At 33.9% G+C, this 15,801-nt stretch overlaps 1 protein-coding gene across 1 annotated transcript in view; it reads left to right on the top strand.

Moving 5' to 3' along the window:
* Positions 1-15,281, top strand: part of LOC150092972 (E3 ubiquitin-protein ligase arih1-like) — a 222,666-nt gene extending 207,385 nt beyond the window's left edge. Inside the window, exon 14 of the mRNA XM_090414057.1 lies at positions 10,667-15,281. Coding sequence (XP_090270183.1) covers positions 10,667-10,748 — 82 coding nt within the window. The 3' untranslated portion in view covers positions 10,749-15,281. The remainder of the gene's footprint in view (positions 1-10,666) is intronic.
* The last annotated feature ends 520 nt before the right edge of the window (positions 15,282-15,801 follow it).

Genomic DNA, 15,801 nt, shown 5'->3' with positions numbered 1-15,801 from the left:
AATAAAGACTAAGTATTGCTTGAGATAATGCCCCATTGACACCATATAACTGTAGTGTATTGAATAGCTTCTTTCTTGGCACCTCGTCATATGCCTTTTCCAAATCGACAAAACTTAAATACAGATCTTTGTTATATTCCCATGCTTTCTCGACTATTTGTCGTAAAGTGAAGATCTGATCCTGACAGCCTCTATTTGGCCTGAATCCAGCTTGTTCTTCACCAAGTTTTTCTTCCACAATTCTTCTCAACCGTTTCTCAAGTATACTTGCATAGATCTTGCCAGGAACACTCAGTAGGGAAATACCTCTGTAATTCTCACATTCAGTTTTATTTCCCTTTTTATATATGGGTACTATGAGAGCTCTACTCCAATCATCGGGAATTCGTCCCTCTGTCCAGGCTTTCTGAACTATGCAGTGCAGCCACTGTAAGACTTTTATACCAATATACTTCAGCATTTCTGGTCGAATATCATCTACTCCTGCTGCCTTTCCACATTTCAAGCCTTTGATGGCTTTTTCTACTTCAAGTATGGATATGTATTCCTGACTGCATACCTGGTCAATGTTTTTTTATCACTGTGCTGTCATCACTGCTTGTTTCATTTAGCAGTTTTTCAAAGTAATTACTCCATACTTCAAGGATATCTTTTTCTGCTGTTTTCATGTCACCTTTATCATCTCTAACTCCTTTTACAGCACTCTTTCCTCATTTCCTAAGCTTCTTCAACAACCTCCAGAATATTTTGCCACCTTCTTTATATTTATTTTCTATATTCTTGCCAAAGTCTTCCCATGACGTTTGTTTAGCTAGTTTTACACACTGTTTAGCTTTCTTACATTTGTCTCTGTATTCTGTAAGAGTAAAAGCTGACTTATTTGCTAGGAACTTTTGATATGCTTTCTTCTTTTCCTTCACTGCCTCTTTAACTTCCTGTGTCCACCAGGGAGTTCTGATTTTTCTATCCTTGCACACAACCTCACCACATGCCTCTCTGACAGAATTAATCAATGTTATCTTCAGAGTTTGCCACTGAATCTCCAAGGTTTGATTCCTGTTCTCAAACTCTTTCATTTTCTTTTCAATAATCTTTCTGTATTTTAGTCTACAGTTCACATCTGAGAGCTGCTCAACTTTTATTCTGCTTAAGACCAAATAGTGATCACTTCCAATTTCAAATCCTCTGTACACTCTGGTGTCCTGCACCAGGGAGAAAACATCACTATCAACAATAACATAGTCAATGAGACTTTTCTTATTCCTAGCCTCTTCTCTCCATGTGAATTTGTGCACATTTTTATGTTGGAACATGGTGTTAGTAATAACCAGTCCATATCCTGAGCAGAAATCCAACAGATATATGCTATTATTATTAGCTTTGCTCTTTTCTCCAAATTTTCCCAAAATATTTTTGTATGTCTCACAGTTATTTCCTACTCTACTATTTAGATCCCCAACAAGGACTAACTTTTCCTTTTTCATTGTGTCAGTTGCTTTTTCTAATGCGTCAAAAAATTACTCCACTTCTACCTTAGTAGAACCTTCTGTGGGACCATAGGCACAAATAAGTCTCATTGTCCAGTTCCCCATTCTCATATTTGCCCACATTACTCTACTTGAGACTGACTGCCATTCAAGAAGATTAGCCTCGTATTTTGTGTTGAATACTATGGCTACTCCTTCTTTTCCTTGATTGTAATTACCTGAATATAACATTTTGTATTTATTGCTCAGAAAGATCTCACCAGTTTTGGTCTTTTTTGTTTCAGTCACCCCTATTATGTCAATCTGGTACTTATCTAATTCCTCAGCTAGCTCCATTTCTTTGCCATTCAGGCTTCTTACGTTGATAGTACCGATCTTTAACTCTGGTGATGTTAAGTTGGGGTTTGTTTTCAGATTTGTTCCAGTAGCTGACTTTTCGCTGTTCGCCCTGGTTCCCTGGCGAAAACAACGGGGGCCTTGTTTAATCGGGCGATGCCCCAGCTGGCATGAAATTTTGTCATGTTGTACCATCATTTTTTATTTTGGTTTAACCAATAAGAATACAATTTGGTTGGCTAAATCCCAAATTGCCAGCCCATCCTCGTTCGTTCAGTATCAAAGTAGATACCCAACAGGCTGCACCACGAGAAGGTGAGGTTTGGACATTAGGTCAGAAGCCCTGGTCGGTTCTCCGCATTCCCTTAAAGGCTATGTGGAGGTCTCCTCTCAGTTATACCGCTTTGACCCTTAAGCACCCCGTCAGCGAGACATTATATCAAATAATACTTAGTCTTTATTTGAATTGTGAGCAGTTAGAATTGAAAGAGGTACAGGAAAATGGTCTGATGTTAAATTGGGTGTTAGACAAGGATATACATAATCCCTTCTGTTATTCGTCATTTACATGGGTCGCTTTATTAAGTGGTATTAAACCTAATATCAAAATTGGATATGTTAATCTCAACTGTTTTTATGCAGATGATTTTATACTCCTAAATAGATCCATTACAAGTCTGCAAGATTTACTGACTAAATTGAATAACTTTCGTAATAAATTTGATATGAAAATCAGTCATAAAAAGAAAAAGACAGTGAAAATATCAATTGCATCCTGAAAATGGAAACCCTATAGCACAAGTAAAACATTTCAGTTACCTAGGCACAATTTTTAGTGAAGATGACAAATTAAATATGGAAATAGACAACAGAATTAGCAAAGGTAGATGTTAGGAAGTTAACTAAATAAATTTATATGGAATAAGAGAGAAATTAGTCAAAACACTAAATTAGCTGCATTCAAGACAGTGTTCAAACGATTTTAAAGGGGTGAACAAATGGCATCACTGGCAATTTCATTAAAAATGATGATATTAGGAAAGAACTTGACATTGTTTGCATTCAAGAATGTGGAAACAGGACTAATCTCAGGTGGCATGTCAGGAATTTGATGATGAAAATTGCTGCACAATTTGAAATACTTCACTCACTCACTCACACACACAGACACACAAAGTGAACATGCTAAATTCTTCCTTCAACACATACCAAACAGATTTCGCTACTGCTATGCTTTACCCATTATTGTATTTTGCTCAATCATCACTGTTTGTTATTTTAAGCCTCACATAAACAGAAGCTATGAGAATGCGAAGGATACTGAGATACATGCATCTCTTAATCATCAAGTTCACTACCTAATCTTAAAAGCAAATAATAAAAGACATGTTAGAAATTTAATTCACTAACTCGGAAACAAAAAACACAGTATAAAAGAATAGGGAAGAAAGGTCGTGTCTCATTTCTCAGCACTTCCAAGAATTGTAGTTTTAATGTTACATAACATAGCTGAGAATTCTTTTTTAACTAGTAAATAATATTAAGTTTCAGAAACAGTTTAGAATAATAAGTTTAGAAAAAAAAATTCAGTATTTTTTTTTCCTTAAAAAAATTCTTACTTTTTCCTGTATTTTTTTGTAAGCTAGCCTGTTAACCCTCTCGTGAAATTTTTATATTCATTTATAAAAAAATTATAATGATACAGTACAATTTAATCCCACAGTATTACCATGAATTCATTAATTTTGCTAAATTTGTGCCCTGTATATGTTAAAAATGATGTCATCATCTGAGTACTTCATTTTAATGTCCTCATATTGAGGCCCTTATGCATAAGAGGGTAATGTATCCATGGTTGGAGTGTATCATATTTACTAATCTCTAAACCCATCCTGATGGTTATTAGTGTATGTAATTTTATCCAAAAATATGTATCAGCTGAAGACTAATATAAAGTGAGGTAGTTATGTAATCATTTGGGAAAAAAATGTTATAATCTTTTACCAGTGTTTCAAATGTTGACAATGATTTCGTGTGTGTGTGGGGGGGGAGGGGTGCATTCAGAGGCAAATCATTTTCTACTGTGTTGTTTTAAAATTTATTCATTATAATGTCATACTTTGACCTATGCTCACATTGTCGGCATTATTTTTTTGTAACAAAAAAAGCATTAATTAATTTAAGTGATCTGTTGTATACTGAACTGCTGAATCCAATTCTGGATTCAGCAGGTCAGCTAAGGATTTTGTTTTAGATATGTACACTTTTCATAGATTTTTTTTTTTTTTTTGAATACATTATTATGAATTAATCAGCAAGGATATTGTCAACTTAATTGCTTTGTGCAGTTGTCTCTAAAGGCATGGCATGCAGTTCAACATAACAGTGGGTGAACAGTATTTGGTGCCAAATTGAACTCTGTTAGGTTCTTCCATTCATTATTTATGATTTATGCACCAATTAACTACCGTATTTATTTACTTTTTTTAAAAAAAAAATCAATCATGCACATGAGAGATTGCAAAAACCTGTGTAAAAAGTTGCCACAAAACAATAAGAAGAAATAAGAAAGCAATATATTTTTTGATCAACTGAACTGAATATAGATATTCAGTTCAGTTGACTTGAACAATTACAAGACCACTGCTTGTAATTGTTAAAAACTTAAAACAAATAGAAATGAATATGCCTAGTTCAGCAGACCAGTGATCATAAAAATACTCATAGGATAGGGAAGTAACAAAATAGAAAAATATCTCTGGAGTATGGTTGCAGTAATTGTTATTTACTGTTATTATTATTAGTAATAGTATTGTACAGTCATCCATGGAGTTCAATTTCTATTCCAATCACAGATGCTCCACACTAACTATTCCTAACACAATACCTGCCACAATTCTCCCCTAAGGCATTCATTGGCAAAGAACTTGCAAATGCCTTTAGCAATCTAGTCCTTCCTCATGGTCCTTGCTCTTACAAAATTATACTTTTATTATAATTATATACTGGTGTCCAAAACCTAAGGACAAACTATTTCTGAAGGTTACAACTGCAAATTCAGACAAATCAGCTTGTGGCAATTTGTATAACTGACGATTTTGAGTAGAAAGCGGGTGCACATTCAAATTTTTGAATAATGCACAAAGGCCTCACATGATAGCACTTAACAGGATGAAAGGCAAAAGATTATGCTAAGCAAATTGTGTTTGAAGATAGCTCTTTTTTGTGAAGGAATAAAGTTGCAAACTTGATGGTTAGATAATGTCTCAGAGACATCATCTAGATGATTTTATGTGGGGAAGAATTATTGGAAAGCTTGAAGAAGGCTGCAGAATTACTGATATTGCCAGAGTTTGAAATCTCATATAACATTTTGTATTGAGGCTCTGGGCAGTGTTTTAGACCAATGGAATGTGTTCCAGACATTTGCTAAGAGGTTGTCCTCATTCTACCATGGAGCACAAAGACAGGTTTTTGATTATAGCAGAGAAACATTCGATGCACCACTTCAGCTTGCAAATTGGCTCCATTCAAGCACAGGTACACAGATATCTCAAACAAACTGTGGCAAGACGCCTGTGACAAGTAGGCCTATACACCAAAAGGCCTGTAGCTGCATCCCTTTATCCACAGCTCATTGTTGAGCACATTTTCAGTGGTGTTGTATCCATAAAAAATTGGACAAGACATGGGCTAATGTATTCTTTACAGATGAGTTGTTTTAGATTTTTCTCCTATTCTAGACAACACTTAATCTGACATGAAAATTGTACTGCTTATCATTGCAAGAATATTCTTGTAAGGGATAGACATGGCAGTGCTGGGGTCATAGTGTGGGGAAGCATTATGCTTAATGGATGCACTGTACAAGCTGGAAAGAGGGACTGTGACTGGTGAACAATATTGCAGCGAAGTTCTTCAATGGCATGCTTGATTGTTCTGTGGTGCCGTAGGTGAAGAATTCATTTTTATGGATGACAGTGCACAGCACATTATACACAACCATTGGGGATACTTCTTGAGACTGAAGATATTAATTGAATTGAGTGGCCAGCATGCTCCCCAGATGCATTGCTGCTCAAAATTCCTCTCCAGAAAACAAACAAGGCCTTATCCTTGCTCTGGAGGAGGAGTGGGCCAGTTTGCCTCAAGAACTCCTGAATCACGTGGTGCTAAGCATGGTACAATGTTATGAGAGCCACATTCCAGTATGGGGGGGGGGGACATATTTCATGCTGAAATGTCTCCCTGCATAGTTTACTGTAAGCACTGTACATTAATTCCTTAACTACATCCTTTGGAAATTTGTAACTCTTGCCAAAAAATGTATCACAGTTTAATTTGCATGAAATTTCTAACACATTTTTAATGTAATATAATTTCTTAGTATGCTGGCAGTAAATTTATGTCTACATTTGGCTGTAGTCATAAATTACACAATCACAATCTTACACAATTTCCAGTAGTGACCCCTTTTTCTCTCTCCCTTGTCATATTTTCAATAATTTCTTCTGCATCAGTCATATAACTTCCCTTCCCCCCCTCCAGTAATTTATATGTTTCTCTTATATGCCATCTTTTCTGCCCATCTTTCAATTTTTGTAACCCACATAACTTAATAATTTTCTGTAAGTATTATTCCACAAACCTGTCACCATTTTGGTTGCTTACCTATGGATCTTTTCTATCACTTCCTCATCCCTAAGAAACTCAGATGATCAGATGTGTGTTCAACATCCAAATGATTCTGTGAACTATTTTGTCCAATTTTGCAATATGCCCTAAGAGCTTCAACTCCCTCTCCACTATCACTCCCAGATCTTTAATTCATAATTTCCTGTAGTCTAATGTCATCAAGTGGTACACAGCTTTCTTTTCATCCTAAAGTACATAATCTTGCACTTTGCCATTTTAAACTGCAACCATTATCCTTTGCCCACAGTATATTATTAATGTACAAATTAGACAGCAGTAGCCTAAGTACAAATTCCCTGCGGGTTACCTGCTTCCTCTGGATTTATTTTTTGGAAGATGCAAAGGGAGGAGATCATGAACATAGTTAATACCAGAGATGAAACTTACAAACCAGTTTCACTTCTAGTTAATAATAAGGGCTTGTTTTTGGACATGATCAAATGCTCTGGAAATGTTAAAAATGATTATAGGAGTTTCTTCAAACCATTCTGCAGGACGTGTTTATGAGGAGATTGTGTTAGCTAAAATATCATCTCCTAGCAAACCAGATGGTACCATATGGATCGTGTTTGCTTGAAGATCTGTGAACTGAAAGTAGCATAATCCATATTGGTAGTTGTCAGTTAATTGTCGAGAGAGAGAGAGAGAGCTATTATCAGGAGAGGTGAGAATAATGAGAAGATAGTTTGATGGCTGACTTTTTTTGGAATGTGCTGAATATAAGCTTATTTCAGGCTTAAGGTGGGTTCTAGATGAGCATGAAAGATGGTAAAGATGAATCTTTATAAGAGCATTAATTTGGGATACAATGATTGAGATATCCATTAGGACCAGAAGATTTGTGTTGGTATCCAAACTATTAAAAGGTTCTTCTAATATCTTCTGGTGAAAGATTAAAGGAAATGTATATAGTGAGCTGTTCTTAGTATATTTGAAGTGATTTGTCTTGATCATGTATTCAGGATTTGAAGGATAAGAGCAGTGCAAGGAGGGTATATATATAAAGAGAAAGGTGACAAGCATGACAAAGAAGGCAAAATCAGATTATGAGAAAAATCTAGCCAAGCAGGCCAAAGGAAATCCCAAAGAGTTCTTTTCTTATGTGGCAAGTAAGAGGAAGAATGACTATGGAAGATTAACCTTAATGAATGATGATGGTCGCAAGGAGACAGAAGTAGATAAAATAGTTGAATTACTGAGTGACCATTTTGCAAGGGTGTATCATCCTAATGATGTTACTGCTTTAACCTGTGACAAACACTAATGTGGGAACAGAGGTGGATGGTGGAATTTGGAGAATGTGCAAGGGAACTGACAATGCCTTTGACTAGGCTCTTTATTTTAAGTCCCAGCTCTGGTAGAGTTCAAAGGAAGTGGAAAGAGGGAAAAATAATTCCCTTGCATAAGGGAGGTTCTAAGACTGCAGTAGCAAATTATAGACTAATCAGTATCTCAGTTGTGGTGGTAAAAGTACTAGGAAAATTAGTCAAAAAGAGAATTCAAGAATGGGTAGATAAAAATATGATACTGCATGAGAGGCAACATGGCATTTGTTGCATCTTATAACATGCCATCTTATAATAGCATAACAGCAGAGTTCATCATCAAATTCCTGCCATCTACCCTCAAGGGGTGTACAGGATATGATAGTACTACATGAAAAAAATTACATCATTATTAATTTCCTATCTACAATTTTCCTCCAAATCAGTCTGTTACTTGTCAAGACTCCAACATTATCAGATCTTATATTTCTATCGTCTAAAGCACTTTGTACCGTATCAATCCACCTATATCTTGGTCTTCCTCTGGGTCGTTTTGCTGCCAACCTGGCAGAGAACACTTGTTTTGCTAATCTTTCCTCGCCCATTCTGTTTAAGTGACCATACCACCTGAGATTAGCTCTGCTAACACATTCCTGGATGCTGACAATGTCAAGTTCTTTCCTAATATCCTCATTTTTAATATGATATTGCCATTGATGCCATCTGTTCACGCCTATAATCTTTCTCAGGACTCTCATATCTGTGGTCTCTAGGCTTTGCTCAAGTGTTTTACTTCTGACCCAGCTCTCAGATCCATAAGTTAAAACTGGTTTGAACACTGTCTTGTATACAGCTAATTTAGTGTTCCGACTAATTTCTCTCTTATTCCATATGAATTTATTCAATTGATTTCCTACCATACCAGCTTTGCTGATTCTGTTGTCTATTTCTATATTTAATTTACCATCTTCAGTAAAAATCGTGCCTAAATAGCTGAAATGTTTTACTTGTTCCACAGGTTCTCCATTCACAACACAGTTGACATTTTCAATGATTCTGCCTATTTTCATTGTCTTTGTCTTTTTATTGCTGACCTACCATATCTATTACAACAGCTATTCAATTTAGTCAGAGAATCTTGCAGACTTGTAGCAGATTTATTTAGAAGTATAACATCGTCTGCATAAAGCAAAGAGCTGACATTAACATCTCCAATTTTGATATCATGTTTAATAAAATAAAATAAAAAATAAATAAAAATAATTAAATAAAAAAATAAACAGCAGAGTTAGATAAAGGAAATGGCTACATGATGATTCTGCTGGATTTTGCAACGGGATTGACAGAATCCACATGGAATTCTGTTACAGAAATTAGACCAAATGGGGATGGATATGACACTGGTTAAATGGATAGGAGGGTGGCTGCTGGACAGATATAAAAAAAAGTGGTATATGGAGGGGCAGAATCGAGGCAAAAACAGGTGACTAGTGGTGTGCCATAAGTTTCAGTGCTGGGACCATTGCTGTTTAATTTGTACATAAATGATATAGGAAATAACCATAAAGCAAATATTCAGTTGTTTGCTGATGATGAAATTAGATAGAGTAATAGTTATCAAAGCTATGTGAAGAGCTTGCAGAATGATCTAAAGAGGCTGTCAGTGTGGGCAAAAGATAATGGGTGTTAGTTTAATGTGGAGAAATGTAAAGTTATGCATTTTGAGATAAATAGATTACAAGCCATGTATCACATTGTTGCTGTACTTCAGGAAATAAATGAAGCTAGAGATTTAGGGGTGGTGGTAGACAGAGAGTTAAAGTTGAGAGGACATATTGCTACTAAGTTAGCCATGAGATTAGTCGGCTATTGAAGAACACATTAACAACTAGAGATAAGGAAGTTGTTATTCCTCTTTATAAGGCCTTGATACGCTCACATCTGGATTACTATGCTCAAGTCTGGTCCTTTGGGTTTCTTGGAGGAAGTGGAGTGGATTCAGAGGCAGGTGACCAAGATGGTAAGCAACCTGTGGAATGTCCCTATGAGGATAGATTGAGGTTGTGTAGATTGCAGATGTTGGTTGATAGGAGAAAAAGAGGAAATATGATAGAAACATTTAAGGTGCTTACAGGATTTTATAGGATAGATGCAGGAAAATGTTTCAGCATTTGGCTTAAAGGAAACCAGAACAAAGAGTCATCCCTGGAAGTTGAGTAAAAGTGTGGTTAGTAGGGGATGTGAGATCTAGATTTTTGCTTGGAGAGTTGTGAATGAGTGGAATGGCTTGCTAGAATCGGTTGTGAGTATTTTGTCTGTTAATGGGTTCAAGGAGAGGTATGATAGATTGTGTGGATAGATTGGGTCTCCCACAATGAGTCTTTGGACTCCATGGAAATGTCTGTATAATAATTATGCATAAATTGTAGCCAAAAGTAGGTTAAGTAGATTGCTCCATTAATCTAAAAAGCTTGTTAATATGTTATGTTGTGCTCAGTAACTTATTGCTGCTGTAAGTATACTGAGTTTCTAGATGACCTCTAAAGATAACCGTAGTGTAACCTTTTTTTAAAAGCACTAATCAAAAAAATTAAATATACAGACTTTATAGAATTTCCTTCATAGTATACAACTGTCAGCCATTGATCACTTTTGAAAGCACCTTAAACTATTTGTTTCCTTTAGGAATATGGTTTAAAATATATTAGATTTTATATTATATTATAATATATTATTCTGAATGTGTGATTTTATTCTTAAATCTTGTGAAGTTGTTCAACCCATAATATGTTGCTAAACATGGATGGGAGACACACACAGTGTTTTTTTTTTTTTTTTTTTTTGTGGCTATGTTGATATAGCTTTGTTTTTTTTTTCTAATAGGTACTGTGAAAGTAGGCGTAAGGTTCTTCTTGAACATGTCCATGAAGGTTATGAAAAAGACTGGTGGGAATATACTGAATGATAAACCGTGTGTGTGCCACAATTATGTCCTTTGAATTATTGGCAAAAGGGCTGACTGCAGTGCAGCAGTATTTGTCATCTCACTCGTTCCACAAGTGCAACACCATACTTATAGTGGAACTCAACATATTTTGTTGAACAAGAAATTTATTACAATGCCAAACTCTGTACAGAGAGCAAGTAACAGTTTTCATTTCTACTGCAGTCAAAGGGGAAGAAAGTGGAAAGTGTAAGGATTTTTATGTATGCACTTTGTTCATAAGCAGAATAGCAGTTCTGATTTTTCTTGGTGCATGAAACTAGTTATACCTGTGATCATTTCTCCTTTTAATGATGTTTATCTTCATCAAAACAGCGGTCTGGAAAAAAAAAAAAAAAAAAAAAAAAAGGACTTCGCAGAATTGTTTTAAGGAACCCAATAAAAAACTATGAATGTTTTGTCTTGCGTCTTATTAATTTAATGTATTTTTGATTTTTTTTTATGTAAAATTATGGATTCTGTATGAAGTTCTGTATATAGATATATTATATATGCTTTTTACTGACTGAAAAAGTTTAACTTTTGTAGTGTACTGTTTAATTTTCCACACATCATATCACAATCATACACTGGGTATTTCCAAAGTCACTTAGTTTTATTATATACTGAAATAGGGTGTTGGACCAAAGTCATATTTCAAGCTAATGAATACAAAAGTACCATGAACTTACTCAATAGATTGCATCGTGAAATGCTACATGTAATTCAGGACTAGAGTAACCTTGTCAAGGTGGTGATGATCATATATGTTATCACTATGTGTAACATTTTGGGAGTTATGTTATGAAAATTTCCAATATTTGGAGTATTACTATTCACTAAGAGTTATAAATGCTTGATTTGCAGGTACTAATAACATAGTTCCCAAAGTGCTTTCAAACAGAATTGTTATGGACAAAGTCAGCCCTTGTTTATTCCATCACTTCCTGAGATTGAAACTTCTCAGCAGTAATTTGTGAAGTGATTTTTGTAATGTTTTCAGTAATTAATAATCAGGAAAAATTTTACCAGGAATAAATCAAACATTTGAAAATGATGAATGCAGTTATAGTGGACTTTACACCAGGGGAATGATAATTATTTGCCATTGATATTCCTATTCTTTAATCATTCATATGTAAATATTTTTATATTTTGGAATTTTAAAAAATAATTTCTACACACTTAATTGTGAATATTGTTTTTAAATTCCTGTCCACAATGGTATTTCTAGAATCATCTTGCTGATTAAACACAAGTAATTATAAGTCTTGTATGACTTTGGTGCTAATCATGGTCACAGCAACTTATGTTATAAAATGAATATCTTGGATTTAATATATGCATGCATGCATGCATGCAAGATTATTCTGTTTCAGACTATATTTTCAGCATCATCTGTAGTCTTCTAGGAATACCGAACTAAGGTCATTTTTATTTCCAAAAAATAAAGTTGGTTGTGAAAATACACCACATCCCCTTTTTGACATAACATTGCAACTAAAGATGTTTTTTAGCAATGATGAACATGACTGATTTATCCTGACTGTTGATTGGAGATGTTTCTTTCATTTTTCTTGAAATATCAAAGTCCCTAAAATGTCTTGATGATACATGTAGCAAGGCTTATACGTTGGTCATACTTAACTGGTAATTGGCTTAAGGAATTTACAACGCATAAAACGGATATTAATTAAAGGAAACTTTAATGAATACCTTCAATATTTCTCTGCAATGTCACGTTGCAATCTTTAGGAACATACAAATATGGTATGTCCTTTAATTAATATCCGTTTTATGCGTTGTAAATTCCTTAAGTTAATTACCAGTCTTGATCATACAGTTGAGAAAGTCCTAGTTAATTGGCTACTGGATTGTGAATTATTGCAATACAATAGAGATCATACAGAATCCAGTTTTAAATATATAAAATCATCCAAAATATGACTTCTAACATGTTACTATTACCTATAGGCATAATAGTCAGTCAGATTTGTTGGATTCCAATGTTGATATTGATTGCACTGGTGAAACTTTAATCTTTATTAAAATTAAACATGACTATTAGCTACTGCCTAATTGCTCTGTCTAGTAGATTTATATTGAGACTATTCACTATTATGTGAATATTTTTTTTAATTGGTTCAGCACTCTTTTTCATCATGCCAATAATTTTGTTTTTCAAAGTTGTCTAAATATTAAAAGTAGCTTTTGGAATACCCTATACATTCTCACAAATGTACAGTTGATTTCAAATCTCAGGTTTGTGTGTACATGGACAAGGGACATTTAGTGTAGGTATGTCACTATTATGAATAGGAAATCATGCATAGTTTTGGCTGTTCCTTCATTTCTTCTTTCACTACGCGTTATTCCCGCTTTCTATGCAGGGTCTGCATGTTACTTAGATGCGACTTCTTGTTAGTACCACTCCCAACTGACCTGCAGCTGGGGGGATATATTTTTTGGCTGCAGTAGCGTATGTTCATGGGGCCGATTTGCTTGCTTGCGGGATGAAAAACGCCAGATAAACTGGTGGAAAAAACCCTGCTGTCTACGCCCACGACCGGCTAACTTGGCTATGGCTGAGGAAGATCCTCAAATTCCTCACATCTTCAACGGGAATCGAACCTGGGACACTCCATCCCCAGTCATATGGTTGCAAAGCCACTAGGCTAACCGTGTGGACTCTGCTGTTCCTTCATTTAAACAACATAATGTATTAGTGCCATCATTTGATATCTTTCAGGTGATAAGATTATTATTATGTGTAGGTTTAAATTTTCATCTCTTAATATGTCAAAATTATATTTTTAAAAATTTGAATACAATTGCTGATATGGTATATATACTCAGAAACAAGAGTATAGCCTTTGTATAAAAAACTGTGTATAGCCTAAATTTGTAAACATGCAATGGTTCTCTAACATTCCATATATATCTTCTCTTTCAGACCACTGCTTTCATGTTCTCTTGTTTTTATGTACACGAATAGTTTTATATACATTCATTAGATTTTTTAATATTGACTTCATATTTGCAATGCAGCTTTCCGTTGTGTCCCTTTAGTGTATATTATTGTCAAGAAGCATTCTTTTTATTTAACTCCCCACATGCATTTAATTTAATCTTTCCTTAATATAATATTACAGGATGATCATAAAATCCTTTCCATGTATTCCACAACTAATGTTTTCCTTGAAAAACTGACTTAAGTTTAGTTACAGGAGTAGAGCTTGAACATTGGCCAATTTTTCGATGATTATAATTTAACTTCAAGGATTTATCAGTTTGCATGAATTCTTCAAAGTGCTCAACAGTGTTTTTATATAGTTTCTTTACTGACACACACACACACACACAATATATATATATAATTTTTTTTCCCCTTATATCATCACAACAGGTGGGAATACAAGCTCTGCATTCAGATGAAATTTTGTTCCATAGATATTTATTCAAGCTGCATCAAGGAATTAGTTTTGCAAATAGATTTTTATTTTTTTACTGTTTCAAATGACCAATTTCCATTGGCATTGTCTGAGAAGTCGAATTGTATTCACCCCGAAGGTATTTTTTAATTTTCAATCCTCATATGATTGTAGAATCCTCTCCACCTTTCTCCCCACTTTCACAGTATCTAGTAATTATACATCCTCTTTTACTTTTTATTTTTTTATTTTTAAGGACTGGGACCAACATAATACCATTATAAATTAGAGATATATAAACATTAAAAGGGAAAACGATTATTAGTCAGAATATATTGGCCATTGATTTTATGATCATTATCTGTTGTTTCAGTGTTTAATTTTTACTTTATGCATCAGTAATAGAAATGTTTTAGTCATATGTTTTTTTTTATTATTATTAATAACTGAGAATTTTATTTTCAGATTCTAGAAAATACAGTTTAAGTTGAGCATGATATGTTCACTGGATGTTAAGTGTGTCTTTAGTCTTTAATTTTTACTCAAGCAGTAATTCTTTAAAAAAAGCATTGTTATATAAATTTAATTTGTAAATAACTTGTGGTAAACACTGTTAGGTAAGAATATTTTAACCTTTGTAATAAATTATGACTTTTGTAAATGATATATATAATAATGCCGGTATGTTTTCTTTAGGGGGTATTTTGTACCCTTTTAATATGGTGAACTAAATAGGATGAAAATTTTGATATTTTGCTGGAGTAATGGGAAAACAGGTATTGTTTTCATAAATAGATTTTACTACCTTACCAACACCATGTGTTATTTGTCTCATTTTTCATGTGTGACATGGCAAGGAATTTAAAATGTTATTTTTGTATCCTCAGTATATGAACAGAGTTAAAAATTATTCCAGCTTCACTAATATGACACTTTCAAATGACCTTCATTTCCATTACAGTTTTTGTTTTCTTCTGTTATTCCCTGACCTGAAATACTGTAATGTATTCAAGAGGGGATTTTTTGTATAAGGTTCACTCCAAAATTAAACTGTATTACAATTTAAAAGATCTGTGACACTCAATAAAAATAAATCCTTCAACTATATTTTGTTACAGATATTTATTAGAAAATATTGTTTAGTCTTTTAAAAAGTAACTTTTTTGTTTTTTTATTTAGATCCATTAATTATGCTTTATTTTAGTAAGGATTTAAAATTAACTTTATCAGTCTCCATCTACCCATGATAGGAACTGAAATTCTTTCAGTAAAAACTTTTAAGATAGCTAGTTGGATTCCTCTTTAAGTATCATTCCTCTTTTCATATGAAGGATATAAAGTTCATCAAAAATATTTAGTTTTGAACTTCCTTTCTTTTGAAGCATATATGTAAACCACTTTCATTACAAAAATAAATAAAAATAGAATGGTTATTTAGAAATAATAGTTAATATTTTTGAATGTCATTGAACAAGTAATTTTTAACTGTTGTGCCTCAAAGAGAAAGCTGGCATTCTGCAGGCAGGTTTAATTTATGTTATGCATGAAATTATAAACTTCAGGCAGATTTCTGTTTAGACTTTTTTTAAAAAAAAAAGAAAAAA

This window comes from Typopeltis vanoorti, chromosome 24 (assembly GCF_054136105.1).
Source record: "Typopeltis vanoorti isolate ZY-2024b chromosome 24, IOZ_Tvanoo_1.0, whole genome shotgun sequence".
NCBI lineage: Eukaryota > Metazoa > Arthropoda > Arachnida > Uropygi > Thelyphonidae > Typopeltis > Typopeltis vanoorti.
This window is presented reverse-complemented; position numbering and strand designations above follow the sequence as displayed.